This window comes from Python bivittatus, unplaced genomic scaffold (assembly GCF_059951505.1).
Source record: "Python bivittatus isolate LINGU-HERP-01145 unplaced genomic scaffold, Pbiv_v1 ctg000220_np1212, whole genome shotgun sequence".
NCBI classification, from domain to species: Eukaryota; Metazoa; Chordata; class Lepidosauria; order Squamata; family Pythonidae; genus Python; species Python bivittatus.
Genome location: NW_028277048.1, coordinates 2,378,584 through 2,397,894, shown reverse-complemented (window position 1 = coordinate 2,397,894; position 19,311 = coordinate 2,378,584). Strand labels below are relative to the sequence as shown.

At 40.1% G+C, this 19,311-nt stretch overlaps 1 protein-coding gene across 2 annotated transcripts; it reads left to right on the top strand.

Moving 5' to 3' along the window:
- The first annotated feature begins 2,051 nt into the window (after nucleotides 1-2,051).
- ZNF653 (zinc finger protein 653) lies at nucleotides 2,052-17,908 on the top strand. Of its 2 annotated transcripts, none has more exons than XM_088137640.1 (9): nucleotides 2,052-2,200; nucleotides 3,738-3,781; nucleotides 6,016-6,231; nucleotides 7,342-7,923; nucleotides 9,328-9,511; nucleotides 10,935-11,046; nucleotides 11,520-11,634; nucleotides 14,262-14,361; nucleotides 15,360-17,906. In XM_088137640.1, the coding sequence occupies exons 2-9, from the start codon at nucleotides 3,754-3,756 to the stop codon at nucleotides 15,535-15,537; spliced, it is 1,515 nt and encodes a 504-aa protein (XP_087993766.1). In that variant the 5' UTR covers nucleotides 2,052-2,200; nucleotides 3,738-3,753; the 3' UTR covers nucleotides 15,538-17,906. The 2 variants fall into 2 exon arrangements, with proteins under 2 accessions (XP_087993766.1, XP_007423102.2); XM_007423040.4 differs by having other exon boundaries at nucleotides 2,093-2,522; nucleotides 15,360-17,908.
- Nucleotides 17,909-19,311: the final 1,403 nt, after the last annotated feature.

The following is a 19,311-nucleotide window of genomic DNA, read 5'->3' as shown; positions in this document are numbered from 1 at the left end:
AAAGGAGCAGGACTTTGCTAGGGCCAGTAAGCCATCTTCCTATCCATATTAATAGGCAAATCTTGGTGGGACCTTAAGAACTGTTAAGAATATTAACATCACTTGCAGACGGGGTGAAAAGCAATAGTATTTTATTTTAAATTCAAAAATTGGGAGAAGTGTACCACAGGTATCTTTGTCTTATTACACTTTCCTTCCCTATGCATTTTGATACAGATGTTTATGCATTTCTTGTAATAGATAAGCTTTAAAATAAATAGGACAATACAAACAAAGGCAATTATAGGAACAATGGCAGAGGAACATCTTGATGAGTGTAGTCAAGAGGATGAATTATTACCACCAATCAGGAACAGGGCTAGGTACAATAATTCACAGTATTCAGATATAATCTTTAACAAAAGTCTTGAGGAGTGTAAAGAGGAAGGATTTTAAAGAATCACCTGTATCCTCATGATCAGATAAAAGTTGGTGTCAGTTGAGCTCCATCTGAGAGAACTAACCTTGTGATAGGGAAAAGATCCACCAAAGTTGGGGGTGCATTGGATAGCAGTGGAAAAGCAGGGAAAGAAATCCAAAGAACAAAAAGGAAATAAACATGGAGGTAGGCTTGTCCTTTTCTAAAACCCAAAATGGCCATGAGTAAAACAAGGCCTTCTTTTCTTAAGACTACAGTAGCATACGGTGTAACAGAAAATATAGAAATATAGAATTTTCATAACAAAAGACATAGGAACAGCATACATATCAACAGAAGAAATTTAAATGGGACTCAGACCTAAGATTCCCCATATAACCTGCAGTAGAAAGGTAGCTGATGTGTTGATACTAACAGGAGAACATCTCTTGTTGCTGCCAAACTGGTTTGTCAAATACTTGGAATCTTAACTGATAACAGATGTACATGGGATCAGATTCCTGTGACCTAAGAAAGAGTAACAAACCGCCTCGTGTCAGATTTCTTTAGACCCTATTCATATGACAGAATTAATCCAGTGATTTCTTTTTTCAGTCAGTCTCAGCCCAACTTTAGATTTAATGTTAACAGTGAATAGGTTATGAAGTTGTAATGGCATGGCTGAGCCCTTAGGGCAAACAGCTGATGGTCTCCTCTCCCAGAAGCCCCGTGGGTGTACACACCCTGGCCATGCCTCCTTGCCTTCAGGTAAGAATTGGTAGTTTCTGCTGCCACCGCCTATTTTGCAGAGGCACCTCACCTAGCATTCTCCCATCTGCGTGTGAGAGCGTTCTTACTATTTGTATTGCCTTCTTGACAGTAAAAAAATTATGAACAAATTTCTATGATGCAACCTTTTGACCCTGAAGCTTACAGGCATGTGACTAAAAGTTTCAGCCCTTCTTTTGTCCCTTTTGGTAATAAATTAATTTTGCAAGAGATAAACAAAATCAAACTTTATTTTAAAAAAAAACCTCAAAGATATATGAAATCTAATTTACAAATCTATGTGCAATGTGCTTCGCAGACCACCAAGGATGTGATTGGCAGAAGCTCACAAGAACTCAAGGAGCAGCTACTGATAGTCCTGGAAAGAATGTCCATCAGAATTAGCAGCCACTAAGCTACTAAATAAGGGATCTCTTAGTTAACTAAATGAAGCAATTTGAAGAGCTTTCCATACACATAGATGACAGTTATGACTTAACAGATAATTATGTGGGAGGATCAAGAAGGAAAACATGAGGCCATATTGGTCTAATTCTCCCAGTCCAACCCCCTCCCCACTAAAAAGTAGGATGCTCACTTTTTCAGATAGAACTACCCCATTTGAACTATGAAAATCCGGAGGATCATTAGGTGGCAGCAGAGAGAAAAATATAACTCTCTGCTATCATTGCCCTTTGCAACTTGTCTAAACGCCCCTACGATAGCCCCTCTTGCACTTTTTTTTTACTGGCAGTGCTTATGTCTGCCAAAATACACAGCCTCCTGACTCCCAGAATCTAGACTTGATTGATCTGCGACCTCGATAAAAGTCATCCGGCCAAAGCTCCCTTCTCCGCCGGATTCGCAGGGAGGGCGCACAAGAGACTTCCTCCACCCGGAAGTGGATGCGACCGGTCGCCCCCGTAACGTCACTAATGCGCGCCCCAACCCGCTCCTAACAACAAGGTTCCTCGAGTGGCGGGTTCCCTGGTTACGAGGCAGGGATGAGTGATTCGGAGCGCGGCCCAGCCCCAGGTGAGGAGGATGGTGGGGAGCCCGAGGAAGAAGGGGAAGAGGAGGAAGAAGAGGTCGCTGCTGGGGATGTGGATGCCGAGACTGCGCCGGGTGGGCGGAAGGCTCGTGGTGGGCGGAAGGCCCGGGGTAGGCCGCGCCTCACCGAGTCTGACCGGGTACGACGACGCCTCGAATCCCGCAAGAAATACGACGAGCGGCGGGTCTACCTGGGCGAGTCTCACGGCCCGTGGGTGGACCTGAGGCAGCGCAGTGGCTGGAGTGACGCCAAGCTGGCGGCTTATTTGCTGGAACTGGAACGAGAACAGCGGGCCGGGCGCCGCGGGTGAGAGCCGGCAGGAGGGGCTGAGGGAGGAGATGGCTAGACGGTTAACGCGAGTGGGGGAGCGCCCAGCCGTACGCCCCCCGAGGGCCTCATATCGAACAAGGTGCGGGGCGCGAGAAGCGCGGGCCTTCCCTCCGATGGCAGTTGCGAAGGAGGCAAGGACCAAAGACGAAGGGTTCTCCGAAAACATGAATTGGGAGAGGCACGAGGCCTCTTTCTGCGCACGGAGGCTGATGGTGCGGTTTTGCCAGCAAAACTGCATTATGTTTCGGGGATTAGCATAGGGCGATTTCCAGCTCGTCCTGTTGTCCCTGTGTGCCTTCGAATTCTGCTGCTCCAGAGCATCTCGCTTTCTAGAGTAGATTTCAAGGCATTCGAGGAAAGGAGAATGAGATGGTTCAGTGTGCAAGTGGGCATCTTCTTATGTCATCTTGGATTCCAGCTGGTGTTCCTAATGCCTCTTTCTGTAACTTCATTTAGAAATGGATAATTAGAAACAGGTGAAAACCTGGCAAATTATCACCATCCAGTGTTTTTTTCATTATCAACAGGCAGGGCACTTATATGGCTGTTTCAGAATGAAGTACTATAATTTGGCTGTCACATATGAGTATTGTATCCTCCATAACCATCTATTGCCAACTACATTTGTGCAGCCAATGACAATTTATAAAATCTTTTAAAAATTCCCTGAAAATTATCAGTCGTATTCTAAATTTAATTTTATCATAGAGAATGCATGTATTCTCTGGAAATGTAACATTTAGGTCTCAAAACTGTGTGAAAATCAGAGACTAATCTATATTACTATGCATGGTGATCTAGGAATTATACCAGATCAGCTAATAGTGGATAACTGTTCTTGATGGAGTCCTTGGTTGCTCATTGGCAGTGATTGCTCTAACTGAGAAAGTGTGACAGCATGTTAGAATTCTGTTCTGAGTTGTTTTTTGCTCTGATGAAGGCTGTTAGAGAATGGAGTCCTGATTAGGGTATAAACTTGCTTAGGTGGTTTTAGAAACATAATTTCCTTATTTCTTACCATCATTTTCCTTTCTGTGAATGACAGTCTTATTGAAATATTATCTTTGAAGAGATTTTTCAAAGGCTTGTAATACCTCCTTTGGATAAGGCTTTCCTTTGGCAAACAAGTCCTAGCATTCACTTCTGGAGATCTACATGCATACAATGATATGCTGCCATCTTTACTTGCAGAAAACCATGGGAGCAGATGCCTTATGAGCCACAGCGAAAAAAAAGTAAGTGTAATCTATGGATTGATATGTCAAGCATTATTCATGCTCTGACTTCAAAAGTGCAGACAATCAATTGCAGCCAGATCTTAAATTAAAGAAACATTAAAAAAACAAAATGCCACAAAGTATAAAGAAATCAAATGGAAAGTCTGGAATGAATTTATAGTGATACAGAAATTATCAGCAGTTCTGTGCAAAATAAATCTCAGTGAATTTGGCTGAACATTTATAATTATACCAGATTCCTGGTATAAGAATCCTTGCTTACCTATGTAATGATTCCGGAAATAGTTTATTTTTTAATTTAGTAATTCAAATTTTTTATAGCTGCCCAACTCCACTGGACTCTGGTTAAATAATTTTCACTTGTCTCCCAGTATTTAACAATTTTCCCACTTATAACCCAATCAATTTTATTAGTTTTGTTGCATCTAATGTGGTCTGTGTTTTGTTTACTTTATTTTTGCTATTCAAGTAAAAATCCATTAAAATTCTTCTTGGCTATAATCACCTTTACATCTCTCTCAAAAAAACAAACAAGAGATCAAAGGGCACATTATAACCTGTAACTTTCTTTATTGATTCTACTATATTTGACCACACTAAACTTGGCACTGAAACTGCTGTACATCCATTATAGGTTTTATTTCACATGATTGGCTCAAATATTTTTAAAACAACTTTAAAAGCCAAAATGTATATTTGTGCTGAAAAATCCATCATATTCTCATAATATATCACTATTGACTCCCTGGAATTACATTGCTTTCTGTCTTTTTTAAAAGTATCAATAGAGATTAAAATAAAAAGATAATGCTTTGTAGTATATCATATTTTCTGTTAAAATGTTTTATAGTTCTTGTATTGACACAATAATTCAAATGTTAGGGGCTTATCTAAGTTAGCTGATTTTTAAAAATCTGGCCTCTGTATTGACATGAGCATTGAAGGATAATTCATTTTGTTATTTCAACATGTAATGAGAATAATTCTTCCAGTAATTAGACAAATCACATGCCCTGTTCATGTAGGAATCTCAAATTTTTGAAAGTACTATATTAGATAGAGCTGGCATTATGAGTAATGGCTGTTAAAAGTGAAATGTCCTAAGAAATTATTAATTACCTTTTTATCATATTCAAAAGCTCCAATCTGTATTTTTTTCTTAGCCTGCAGTAGTTCCTAGAGTAGAGCTGAAATCATTGCGCCTAAATGGTTCTTGTTTAGTACAAATTATAAATTCTCAGTTATAGCAAGAATATTGCTATCTTTTAATAAAACCAGTTTTGATATGCTGTGACTGTAGTATATAATCCTGGAATAAATCCCATTGAACTAAATTGTTGTCCTGCTTCATAGTCACTGGAACCAGTATTTTTCTTTATTCATTTACAAAAGTTTTGGTTTCTGTTATAAGACATTTCCATATCTTGTGAGTTAACTAGATGTGGGAGAGATAGATAGTGGTCTCTGTATAATTTTCAGGGCTGAACATAGCTGAATAGATCATTTTGTTGCCTAAGCTAAACCAGCTGTACGTAGGACTTACTGATGTCCAAAATTAGATAGAATGAATGAATGAAGAAGGGTTGTGTTTTCTAAAAGGTAGAAGAAATACATAGGTCAAGCAACCTAAATATCAGTGCTGCTCTTACATAAGCTTCAGCTTGCAAAAGATTGCTCTATTATCATAATGTATCATGTACAAACTGAAGTCTCAGGAAGTAGTCAAGTAAATACTCAGCTTAGTGACTAGAGATATGCAATTTGTATCATGGGGTACTAAAGCATTCTATGACTTTGTACTACTCCAAAGTGCTGATATTGCAAAAGAAAGTGTATTCATTTATGCATTCCTTCTGATGAAATGGAAACAACTCAGTATTTTCAAAAAGTTCATCTTTTATTGTCATTAACAATAAAGGGCAATGTGAGCAATGATAATACACTGTCTTTGAGGTGGCTTAAACCATATTTATTTTAACAGCTTTGCAGTGATAAGGTGGGTCTTCAAGGCTATTTTTCTTTTCTTTTTTGCATTATTTTGACTGAAATTGATTTAGTTAGTTGTTTTCCTAAATGTAGAAAGAATTAACATAAAGTTATATAATATATAAAGACAGATGGATTCTGTCTTTAGCTTTCAGAGAGAGCATACCATCTGTTCCAAGTTTCTCAAACTCTTTTTTTTTTTTTGCTTTTTTTTTTTTTCCTTCCCATTCTTAACATGTCCCAAGGAAGAAGGCGGAATGTGAACTGCCTGAAAAACACAGTCATCTGGTATGAAGATCACAAGAACCGCTGCCCATATGAGCCTCACCTCTCTGAGCTGGATCCCAACTTTGGGATGTACACCACAGCTGTGTGGCAGTGTGAAGCAGGGCACCGCTATTTCCAGGACTTGCACTCACCACTTAAACCACTCAGTGATTCTGAAAATGAATGTGACAATGGTAAGTATGCAGAGTGTCCTGAATGTTAAAACTCTAACCTGACTTTTTTTTTGCAGTCAAATGTAGCAAATATTTCTGTGGAGCTTTTGCAACTCATATAGCTAGCTGCTTTCTGAGTTATTCTTTAGTACAACTGAGTGTGGAAATCAGTGAGACAAGCTGGGATCACTTTGGAAGTGCATGAACACAATTTAAGTTATAACAGTGAGGCTGGGGGTGGCCCAACACAGCATTAATGAAAAGAAATTCATTTCTGAAATTATCAACACATCATGGACAGCTCTTTGAATTCCTAAGTTTTATTAGTGTATCTACAGTTTTCAGTTATTTTCTTTTTTTCAGATTGAATATTGTAAGGCAAGATGTTACTGTCTTGAAATGATTATATTAAAATGTCTATGTAATATTACATTATTTTAGCCACAGTGAGTGTTTTTTCATATTTTTCTCCTCATTTCAAGCCTGTCTTTTCTGACAGTTTGTGACAAATAATGTTATGTGCCTTTTTAAAAGATTTAAAGGTTGTTTTTTTTTAATGCCACATTAGAACATTTTCTAGCACATTAGAACATTTCCTAGTGCCAAGTTAGTTTATTTTCCAGGTTGATTGAGGCACACTAACATTGTTTTTCCAACAAGATTTCTTGGCTAGTTAACTATCTGATTTCAGGTACTATAGAAATTAGACAGCGGGATAGCATCCAGAAAGTACTGTTGTTTATATTCACTTCATACAGAGGTTGAGGAAGTACAGTGGAGGGGAAAACCAGATGGTTCTAATCAGTTCTTGATATGCTTGGTCTCTACACAGAGAGTAGTGGTGGAAGAAACAGAAGGCAAGAATATGCACTTGTTGTGTTGAAAGATTTTGGTCTTATTAAGTGATCTAGAATTGTTAATAAGTGTGAAGAGGGGGCTTTATACATGGAGGCAAATAGGGCAGCTGTGGTTCTGCAGGTGTTTAGATATCCTAATTCATCTCTGCTGAATAGTGTAGAGTTCTGGATAGCTGTCAGTGGATAGTAAGGGGGTAAGGAATCTAGCTGTAGGGTTTGTCTGTGCTTTTAAGAAACTATCCACTGATTTTCTCATCTTTGTTGAAATTTGTAGTTGCCAATGGCACTGGAGCTGGAAGCTCTGAGTCTTCAGAAGAGAGCTCTAGCTCTGAGACAGAGGAACAACTGGGGAATCAGAAGGACAAGTCCCAGGTTCAGCAACCCTCAGCAAATGCAGAGGGAGAGAATGCCAGTGGGCTCATCACACAGGATGGCATCCATATTCCATTTGAACACCATATTGAGGACTTACGAGCAGAACAGGGTGCTAACATGTGCCACAATCCACCCCTCAATGGTCCAGAGACAATGGAAACTGTGGTATGCGTGCCAGTGCCCATGCAAATGAGTTCAGGCCACGGAACTCTGTTTGAGAATGTTTCACAAGAGACACTTGGTGAAGTAGTAGCCAGCTGCCCTGTGCAGGGTATGATGCAAGGCTCACAGGTGATCATCATTGCTGGACCCGGCTATGATTCTCTCACAGCAGAAGGAATCCAGCTGAATGTCACCAGCGCAGGAGGAGAGGAGCTGCCTTGTGCTATGATTGAGGGCGTAGCAGCTTATACTCAGGCAGAGCCTGAGAATGGACAGCACAGTAGCACGGAAAGCATGGATTACATCAAAGCCAAAAAAGGTAGTTTCTACCAGGTGTCTAGCCTTAAAATGTGTAAGCTTAATACACAGTTGTAAGTATAAGAGTGGCAGTTTCTGCTGTAGAAGAAGAACTGCAGGAACCTCCAGCTTGTGCTTCACAATTCAGAAGGGGCAGGGGAAGGAGAATCCCAGTCTGTGTACTATTGCATGCAAATTTATCTTCTTATTATTTTCTGTAAACATTCTTCCAGCTGTCAGTGGAGTCTCCTGTGAAGGAGGAAGGAAGGAACTGGCGTTCCTCTGAGGGAGTGCAGTGCAGATCAGTTCTGTACTTTACTCACTCATCTTGCAATAACCTATTTTGTGATTCCTTGTGCCTCATGCCATAGGAGCTGAACTACAGATATATCAGTAATTGCTTATGAAGTACAGTGGTGCCTCGGGTCACGAATGCTTCTGTTCACGAACTTTTCAGTTCACGAACAGCTCCGGTCGCAAAATTTTGCCTCTGTTCACGAACGTCGGATCGGGTTACGAACAGGATCCGCGGCCATTTTCCCTCCCATGACACGTGGTTGCGGCTTCCTGTAGGGAGGGGGACTCTCCCTCCAAGCAATATCCGCCTCCCCACCCGCCTTCCTGTCCTCCACACCAGAAGTCGCGTCGAGCAAGGTTAGCTTTCTCTCTCTTCGTGCTGTACTTTGTGTCATATTTTTGCGGTTTAAAAAAAAAAAACATATGGTTCAGAACGGATTAACTGTAATTACATTGAACCTTATGGGGAAATTTGATTCGGGATGCGATCAAAAATCGGTTGGCGACCAAATTCGGAGGGGTCAGAACGGATTAACTGTATTTACATCTTATGGGAAAATTTGATTCGGTTCACGACCAATTCGGTTCGCGACCAGAGTCATGGAATGAATTAAGTTCGTGAACCGAGGTACCACTGTACTTAACACTAGAGAAAATCAGAAATTGGAGGGTTTACCTTTATTAAGTATTCTTGTTAGGAAGGATAATGTTAATTTTAAAATAAAATAGATTATTTGATATCTCTGAATTTGGGACATGAACATGTATGTTTTGAGTGTGTATACATATTTTTGATGTTAAATTCTCTATGTCCCATTTTTTGGTAGTCCTTGTTAATTTTATATGCAAGTCTATCTTTAAGAGTGAAAGTCACATAAGGAAACAGCAGTACAGACTCCTTTTTGGAGTGGTATGTGTTTGATGCTGCTTTCTGTTTCCTACCATGGAGGCTCTCCAGCTTATTTTCAGTAAGTTTCTGGCTTATTTAGTTTGCTATTCCCCTTCTTGCCCAATAGCTTGTAAAATATTTTAAGAGGGAACACATTTCAGAACTGATTGGTTTTTGGCTAACATCCCTGTATAACTTTCAGCATTTTGAATTACAATTTTGCTTTCTGATTGATGGCAGAAAGTGAGGCACTTTTTAAACTCAAAAAAGAAGAGCATCACCCTCCAACAGAAATAGAAGCATCCTGTGATTCAAAACCCGCCCATAAGAGTGGGGAGCAGGAACCAGAGCCTGAACCGGAGGAGGAGACAGATGGAAACAACATGTCAGCCATTATTTATGAGATTCCAAAGGAGCCTGAAAAGTGAGTGAGCAGCAGAAGGAGATTGTGGCCATCTAGATCTCTATGTTAGGGAAGCAACTGGGTGCTGCTTCTTGGAACATAAGCATGGAAAATGCTTATTATGTGTTCCATAGAGTATTGTGAATACAGCTTGTCCAATTTTTGAAGATTCTGGTTGCTTTTCCATAGTTGCTACATGATTTACCATTGCTTAGACGATTAATATTCTACACTGATACCCCTAAACAGACTTTGCTGACCCAGTTGAACCTCTAAAAGGGACAAGGGGAAATATAGAAAATTATAACCCATTCAGCTTAATGTATATGGCAGGCAGATTGTACTAATAGTAATTTACGCAAAAATAAGTAGGCCCATAGAGGAGCAAGTGTTGCTGAAGGAGAATCAGCATGGGTTCCATAAAGCTATATCTTTCCTCAGCAACCTGTCAGAGTCTCTTGAAGAAACTTAGCAGTCATAGAATAAGAGGACCTCTCCTTTTATGGATTGCTAATTGGTTAAAAAATAGAAAGTAAAGGGGATAAACAGACAATTTCCCAGTAGAGGAAAATGAAAAAATTAACTCCCTGAAGATCTGTGTGGGGACTAGTACAATTTAACTTGTTTATAAATAGTCTTGACTTACAGATAAGCACTGAACTGGCCAAATTTGCAGATTATATTAAACTATTCAGGATAGTAAAAACCAGAATTGATTATGAAGAGCTCCATAAGAATCTTTCCAGCACTAGGATCAGGAGTTATCCAATGAAACTGATGGAGAAAAGATTTAGAACACCCAAAAGTATTTTTTCATGCAACACCTCATCATTCTTTGGAATTTATCATCACAAGACATGGCCACAAACTTTTTTTTTAAGAGGATTAGATAAATTTATGAAGATTGGGTCTATCAAGGAGTATTAGTCTTTCAGATTTAATGTTACCACCAAATTGGGAACATTAAGCATGTTGGGAACATTAGCATCCCAGCGGCACCTGGTCACTGTAAAAGAAAATACTGCACTAAGTTGGATCTTAGCCTGGTCCAGCATGGCTTTTGTGATAATCTAAACCAGAGAAATGTAGATTAATTTAATTTTTGTTAGATCAAGCTTCGGGAACTGTTAGGTAGTTAAGGTTACCAGGAGAAGCAAATTAGTTGTGGAACTTAGTGCCTCATTTCTGGAAGTCTGTCCTTGACTTACAGAAATTAGTGTCTCAAATCTTAATTTTTTCAGACTTCTCTTCAGCCCTGAAATTGGTGTTCTTAAGATTCTGTACAATCTGTTTATTGTGATGCTATGGTGAACCCCTTTTTAGGCCTTTTGGTTCTGTAACTTTTTGTAGAGCACAATAGGATAGTAGAATGGTTTTGTGACATAGAAGTAGGTTTAGGGACAATGTATTGCAGTTTTCCTTTGAGTAACATTTCTCCTTTTAGGAGGCGGCGGAGCAAAAGAGGTCGTGTCATAGATGCAGATGGCATGTTGGAGATGTTCCACTGTCCTTATGAAGGATGCACCCAAGTCTATGTAGCACTTAGTAGCTTCCAGGTATAGTTTCTGTGACCTGATATTGATTAAATTTACAGTTGTAGAATCAAAGAGCTTCTGACCTTAATTTGATTGCTAAATTGTATTCTATACTGGAAAGTCAGGCAAAATGGCAGAAGTAAAAGAGCTACTTTTTTGGTAGTGGGAACGATTATCCTTGATATGTTCAAGCAGAAGCTAGACAGCCTTCGGTTAGAGATGCTTTAATTTGGATTCCTGCATGGAACATGGGGTTAGACTCCAGAGCCTAAATGGCCTGATTATGCCCTATGATAACTTTCAATGCAACCAAGGGTGCATAATTAACCATTTTCTCCAAGTTTGACTTTGACTTGCAAAGTCAACGACACTGAAGGATGGGTGGTGATTTACTCTAATTTAGTGTGTGTTTGTGTGTTTGTGAAGAAGTGGTAAAAACTTTCCAGTTTGTATTCTATAGGAACAACGTTCATCCCATTTCTTTCTGTCCTCAGAATCATGTTAATCTCGTTCATCGGAAAGGAAAGACGAAGGTGTGCTCGCACCCAGGTTGTGGCAAAAGGTTTTACCTGTCCAATCATCTCCGAAGACACATGATAATTCATTCAGGTATATTGTCATCTCTACATTTTCCTAGCTATGATATGTCTTCACTTTAAAGCAGTGACGGCAAACCTATGACACATGGGTCAAAGGTGACATACCACAACGTTTTGGGTAACACGCCAGTGTTCACCAACACCTGACAACAACTATTCTCTGTTTGAGTTACCAAAGAAACTGAGTTTGTTTTACTCGTATTTCATTTCTGTAATTATTTCACATTCCTTTATATAATATGTAGCACCACACATGATTGGACTGTATTTTTTTAAATAAATGAATATGTAAAGAATTGTTTCTCTTTTGTTCATGGGCAATGATATGCCAGCAGAGTCAGGTTAGGCATTTTCCAAATTTTTGACATGCCAAGCCCAAAAGGTTCACCATTACTGCTTTAGCGATATTTTGGTACATGGTGGCTTTGATGGAATTGTTTACCTTGCACATCAACACATACTACAGCTTTGAAGTTGAGCGGTCCAAACCAGGATTTAATTTTCCTGCAGTGGAGGAGGAAAGTTGCTCCTCCCACTTATTCTAGTAGGCAGGAAGATTTGCAGCAATCCTTAGAGTAGGATTTCTCCCTTCCAATTATGTTCCTAACACAGGTTTACAGTAAATCACTGAGAACTCCGCTGCTTTCTCAGTCTTAACTAAAGATTGGGTTCTCGTTTTTCTTCAGGCTGGGGGAACATATTGAAAATGCTATAATTACCCATTTTGGAAGATCTCTCATTTTTCAACTTCTCATTGAAAAGTCTGGGCATATGGGTAGAAGTAGGCCTTTGTTGGCCAAGATGGTACATTTTCTGTTGCAGTGGACATAGCGCCTGGACCTAATTTTCATTTTTTCATGTTGCAGGTTTTCTATCTCTTGTAATTTTATCTTGGTTGTGTTTTCATTGATCAGAGACCCATTAGATTTTCCCAAAGCTGATTGTAGATGCTTTTCATTTTTCCCACAAGAGAAATTATTAGGTACTCCTAAGTCTACTAAAAAGGGATCCTTTTGTTAGCTGACCCTGGAATGGTAATGTTTGATAGTGTTTGTTTATTAAATTTGCTGTTGTAATCTGATAAGAGTATATGTGCTATTAAAATGTATATTGTTTTTGTAGTAGTGTTTTATAGTGTTTTTAACAATCCTCCAGATCATCCTTCTTCTGTGTTAATACTTGAAGATTGTCTGGGGATATGTTCAGTTCTCTGATATACTAAATGCTCTAAAGGAAGGAATTGTACAAAATTCATGTATGCAAGATCTTGGAGGATATTTTTTAGAAAGCTTAGTTTTTCAGTAAATCTATGGAAGCTGTCAATACTGCAAATCATTTATCTGGGTTGAAAGATTCCCAAGCCATTCTTTCTCTGACTGAACTTTAGAATATAACAGTACAGCTATCTGCCCAGTCTAGCAACTTTTTTAGCAGATGCTAAAGTGCTAAAACTTTCACAACTGACATGTGTCTTTTACTTAACTGTTATGTGGCCATTTTGCAGTCCTTATATATTTTTTTTAAATCTCAGTCTGATAGTATTTTACCGGTTCCTCTCTTGCTTCTACCATTGTCCAGTCCTAAGCCTAGACCATTTTGAATGGGGCATGGAATTGGTTGGACATATGCAGAGCAATAAAGATTTAATCTTCTATAACTACTAATTGATTTATTTTCAGAAAATCACTTTACATGTAGTAGAAGTTTTCCATAGCCATATTATCAAGGTTGATCCAGCCTTCTGTTTCCCTCTTATGAAACATTATTGAATGCTGCTCTGGAGGGAGTCACAGTCCATTCTATAAACAGCACAGCTACCCAGGCACCTAGAACTTCTTTTTGTTCCAGAGGCTCTTCTGAGCAGTGCATGTAAGGCCGCTACATGGATTTCTGCATCTTCCTTTGTTAAAGGAAGTTTCTAAAAGTCTTGCAGAATTATATTTTCCATCCATATAGGAACTGCTTCTTCCATTGTAGGAAAATGAAGTACTGGACTTGAAGGTTCTCTTTCTGCAGTGGATGGAGAAGATAATAGTTTTGCCGTTGGGAAAGATTATTTTCCTATTGTGTTTTTTATTCTGTCTGATTTTTCTGTTTTTTTTTTTTCTGTTTTTTTTTCTGTTTTTTTTTTTAGCTATTGCTTACAATCCCATAACTGGAAGGGAAAAGGTGCTCTCTATCACTCTAGGGATTATTATTATAATCCCTTTTACTTCTACTGGAGCCTACTGGAGCAAGTGGGAGGAGCAAGACAGTTTTCAGGATTCCCTCAATTCACTGGAGAAAAGGAACCTTCATTGTTCTGTTCTTTTTGCATTTCTGTTGATTCCTAGAAGTTGTGTAGAACTATACAACTAAACTTATTCTTACTAGTTTTCTTTAAATATTGAATTCCAGTTGACCAATGTGATTGGGAACTCCCTTTTTCTATTATTTTTCTTTAAGTTTAAAGCGACACTATATTCTTTACTTCATGTGTGGTGTCTCAAGGTTTAATTACATCAGACCAATGGCAGGGCTGCTTATTCAAGCAAGTTGCTTTGGAAGGTGTCCCTAAATCAGATCCATTTTCTTTGGGACAGAGACCCCTATGTTAGCCATTGATGTGTTTTGATGATCTTTCCTCTATCTTCCCAGGAGTCCGTGAATTTACCTGTGAAACTTGTGGTAAATCCTTCAAGCGGAAGAACCACCTGGAAGTCCATCGCCGGACACACACAGGAGAGACGCCTCTCCAGTGAGTGACCCGGGGCATGACTAGAAAGTCTGGGCTGATCCATTCTCTAGCATCAGAGCATTAGGGTGAGGTCTTTGGAGCCTGCTTACTGTTGCCTTCTTTGTGCAAGTTGGTAAGGGCTCCGTCTGGCTGATCTTGTTCTTCTGCTAATAATATCTTAAGACATGGTTGTAAAAGCTAGAAGGTGGAATATCTATTAAATATGGTTTTTAAACAGTAGCTTTTAATTGATTAGGCTTACCAGACCCCATTTGGTTCATTCTCTGATTGGAAAGGAACACTTATGGGGATGAGCGTCTAAACATTTTTTAAAATGGGAACCCTGAATGAGCCACTTAGTAATTGTTGCAGTAGCTTAATACATTTGATATATTTGAGGCCAGATAATAGTACTAAGAAAAGCTATTTTCAGTACTTGACAGGAAGAGTATGTAGATCGTTTCCAGCAGGCATGTGCATTAGCTAAAACCAAACGACCACAGAGTGAAAGCAGTGACCTGGCCTGACAGACTGTTATTTAAATACAGTCTATTGCTCTGTGAAGATATGTGAGTTTGACTCAGAGAAGGGGAGGGGAGCTGTTACAGAAAAGATACCTAAGTCCTGGGAAAATAGAAAGTGTGCAAAGGAAGTTCAGAAAAACTCTACCTTGATTGTGTTTAGGTATAAATTGAAATAGGGAGGGGCTTTGACAGGCTTTCAGAGTTCTTTTACAGTACCCTAACCGCACTAGGGTGCATTCCAAGACACTTAGCAACTCCTGTTTCCTGCCTTTGCCTACTTTGAAGGGCTGACTTGCTCAGAATGATAGTATTCCCATCTTGGTTGGGAGCTGCTTTTAGGTGGAATATAGCATCTGGTCGAAATACATACTATACTTGATTATGGGTAGTACATCCTGAATAGACAGCAACAGCTGGTGGTAGTGATTGTGGCTGTGAGTGCTTTGCTGGTCTCCAGTCTGGAGTACAGAGAGTGATAACTCTTTCTCTCCACAGGTGTGAGATTTGTGGCTATCAATGCCGACAGAGGTCTTCTCTCAACTGGCATATGAAGAAGCATACCTCAGAAGTCCAGTACAACTTTACTTGCGAGTACTGTGGCAAGCGTTTTGAGAAGCTGGACAGTGTCAAGTTCCACAAACTAAAGAGCCACCCAGACCATAAGGCTGCCTGATCCTGATCGTGAATCACTTTAATTATTATTCCTCCAAATAACCTAAACCAGCTGAGGGCATGTCTTGCACAGCCACAGCTGAAGACATGGTGTGTGCTTCCCACAGCACAAGGATCTGTCCCTCTTGTTAGGAAGATACGGGGTAGCTTTTTAAGACCAGACGGTGACTGACATAAAAAGCTCGTGCGAATGTCAGTGTGCTCAGGGTGTTCGGACAGCATAAAGTCAAATCATCCTATAACTGGAGATTATGGTGCTAAGCTGTCCTGTTCCTCCAAGGGGGAAAGAACAGTGGAAACAATAGCCAAGAATAATCTTATCCAACTGAAGTATACTTTGCTATCTGCTGAGCAGCACCTTCTACATTTTAGCCACCTGATACTTGACCTGAAGGAGGAGTGCAGCTGTGAAAGGTCCAGTTCCATATCACGTAACTATGGAGAGACTGCTTCCAATATAAAACTCCAGTCCTAGTTCATGTGACTGTTTTATATCTATTGAAAACAGTGTAAGAAAATTATTGGCTCATACGCATTAATTCAATTTCCTTGAAATGGTTGAACATTAGTCATATATTGGCCTAAACATGGTTCTTCTGCCAGGAACTATTTTCCCCTTAACCTTCAGGGCTATTGCATTGGAAGACAATCCAGAGTTGACATTTTTACCCATTTCCTTGAAATATTGGTGTCCTGTAAAGTACAGATTCTGATACCGGGTATACTCACACTCCAGCAATAAGTTCCTTTATTATTCTGGTTATCTATGCCCATCCTCTATGGTTTGCCATATTCATAGTCTTGTTTGCAAATAAGAAATTGCTAAAGTTTAATCCCATAGGTGTATGTTTTTTTAATTATACTGAATATTAAGAGACATGGCTTTTGTCTTTAAAAAGTGCCATTTAATCCTTAGGACTAAGTTAAAAGATACAAAATTGTGTGAAAATGGAGATTTTTTTTCTATAGTTGAAACTTGACATGGTTCTGTGAGAGCGTTCATAAGTGAGTGGGTGTCATTCCTCCCCCCCCAACCCCCAAAATAACCCTTTTTGAGGGACCTGTCAGAAGGCAAAAGAGCTTAGTTGGGTCGGGCTTCTGTGTGGGGTTTGCCATTCTGGGATGGAGGGACAGGAAGAGCTCCTTTCTGTTAGTTTAGGGTAGTTGTACTTTTGGAGGTTCCTTTGTGTGGCTGTTCTTGTCATATTCTTCAAAGATGTACAAGCCATTGGTGAACGGAATTTAAAACCTGCCAAACTCTTGCTTCCTGTTTCTTGGAGTTGCAGGTGCTAAAATGGACAGACCCTCCAAATGTTGTTGCACTCCAGCTCCCCATCAGTCCTGGTAGCCATCATTGTCAGTGGTGAAGGATCAAGGCAATCTGGAGACAAAATATAACTTATAATCAGCCAGGGAGGCTGACTGATTGCAATTCGCTGGTTCTCTCCTTCTGCATCTCTTAACCCAGGCAAGGATCACTCTGAAATCCAGATGGATTCAGATCTGAGTAGAAGGCAAAAGGCGGGTCTGGAGGGATTCTTAAAGGAGCACAGTGGCGTGTTCACAGGCAAATCAGAGACTAAGCAGTGATGAACTTTCGGGCTGAATATACACCACAAAGCAGCTCACTGTGCCTCTGAAGATGCCAGCCATAACTGCTGGCTAAACATCAGGACAACAGAAAACTAGACTACGGCCATTCAGCCCAAAAGCTCATTACTGCTTGTTGACATCAGCCATGAAAGCCTACACCAGTAAACCAGTAGAACACAGGATCACCATTGGAGATGCAAGACCCATTAGGAAAAAGCATGATCATATCCTCAAACAGGCGAGAAGCACTCTGGAGAAGGAGGTTCAACACAGCAGAACCTGGTGATGCTGAACCCTCTCAATGAGTGGGATGTTATCTTGGTGCCAAAAGCTAAGGGGGAGGTTAGATTTTGTGGACCTAAGTCAGTTAAATCATGTCATAAATATTTATAGTTATCCTATGTACACAGTTGATGATTTGCTAAGTAAGTTAAACAGGTGTAGGTACTTATCCACCTTTGATTTAATGCAAATCCCTTTGGAGGCTATTTCTAGAGGGAAGACAGCCTTTATTCTATTTTGTGAAAATGCCACTTAGTCTACATGATGCCTCTGCAACCTTCCAGAGACTGAGGGAACGGGTTCTCCCAGAATGAAGAAAGTTCTGTGAAGTGTATCTGGATGATACTGTAATTTATAGTACTCCATGCAGTGCACTCTCCAGGTTAGCTTGCCCATGAACCTAGTAAAATGCCATCTGGGTTACACAGAACTAAGATTCCTGGGATATGTTTTAGGCTACCAGGAGGACAAACTGGAGGAGGAGAAAAGTCCCACCCCCCCACCCCCCAAGAAAGAGGGTAGGTTGTTTGGAGGATACTATGGGCATTTTATGTCCTATATGGTGTCTGGCAAAATGAGCTGAATTAGATTTGCTGGACTCAGGTCTTCAGTGAACTGAAGACAGCTTTATGCACTCAATCTGTATTGAAGGGACCAAATTTTGATCCCCCCCTTTATAATACATGTGTGCACTTCAGATGCAGGGCTGGAGGCAGCCCTTATGCTACTACATGAGGGTGAGGAGCACATGGTATTGTACCCCTTTTTAAAAACTTAAAATTTTTAAAGAGGGAATATAGTGCCATGGGGCGGGGGGGACAGCAGGTTATGCCCTAAAGTGGGCTTTGCAGAGCTTCAGAATCTACGTATGGGGATGTAATTTCACAGTAGTCAAGCACTACCAACCAGTAGCGTGCTGATAGCACTCTTAGCCACCATAACACCAAACTGAGCCCTATCCTGACAAGTGACTTGAGCTTCATCTTACTCCATTTTCTAATCTAAAGGAGGAGTGGAAGTGTTTCCATATATTTTTAGCTGTTCTGTAGTAAGCACTACAAACTTTTCTCTCTAAAGAAAAGAAAAGGGAGAGAGATTAATGGTAGGTTCTTGATAAGGAAGGCCTTAAGAGTTACTGTACGAATTGCGAGGCCAATGGCCACCAGGAAAGAATCGGTGCTTTCTTTCTGTAAGCTACTGTTGAGTAATTCTAATGTGCAGGGCAAGCCCCGTGTCAGATTCAGCTTCCTGAGTATCCCATATTTTGTTTATTGTGCAGCTGAACAATAGTTTATCTCTTGCCAGTAAAAGCAATCCTGTAGTCAATGCCTATAGCCCCAGTTAAACAGTTTCATCCTACAAGCTTCATCTTCCTTGTTTTCTAGCCTCTTCTGGAGTAGTTTTAGTTAGGAAGGGGGTTAATAATCCATATCATTTCTGTACTCTTTATTTTAAAAGCACCTTGGTGCCTCTTGCCACTCCTGCAAATAGTGCTAAATAAATAATTCACTCCCTGACAAGGCCACATTAATAATGCAGGCTTGGGGAACTGTTCTTAGCACCAAGGACATCTCAAAAGCTCCTCTCCTTTGGCTGCAACCTGGATTTTCTCCCTTTGCAACTGCAAGCATTTCATGGCTCCTGCCAGTTCGCATTCAGAGCATCTTCCTCTTTCCATGTGGATGAGAGGTTGCCGTGCATCCGTGCCTGGGAGAAAGACTGGGCCCGCTGACCAAGCACAGCTGACAAAAGCTAATAAAAAGCCAAACGTTCTACCATGAAGGCGTGTATCTTGTGAGCTTCATGGGAGCAGCTCAGTGATGCTTGCACTGATGAGATTTTGTTGGCTTGAGTTACTGTGCAGAAACAGAACCACCCAGATTCATTATTGCCAAAAAGA

What these genes read in the sequence shown, in the direction of transcription:
- ZNF653 (XM_007423040.4), top strand. Translation starts at nt 2,170, where the DNA reads ATGAGTGATTCGGAGCGCGGCCCAGCCCCAGGTGAGGAGGATGGTGGG. An exon ending in CAGCGGGCCGGGCGCCGCGG is followed by an intron (nt 2,523 to 3,737) that starts GTGAGAGCCGGC and finishes CTTTACTTGCAG; the next exon opens with AAAACCATGGGAGCAGATGC. An exon ending in ACACATGATAATTCATTCAG is followed by an intron (nt 11,635 to 14,261) that starts GTATATTGTCAT and finishes CTATCTTCCCAG; the next exon opens with GAGTCCGTGAATTTACCTGT.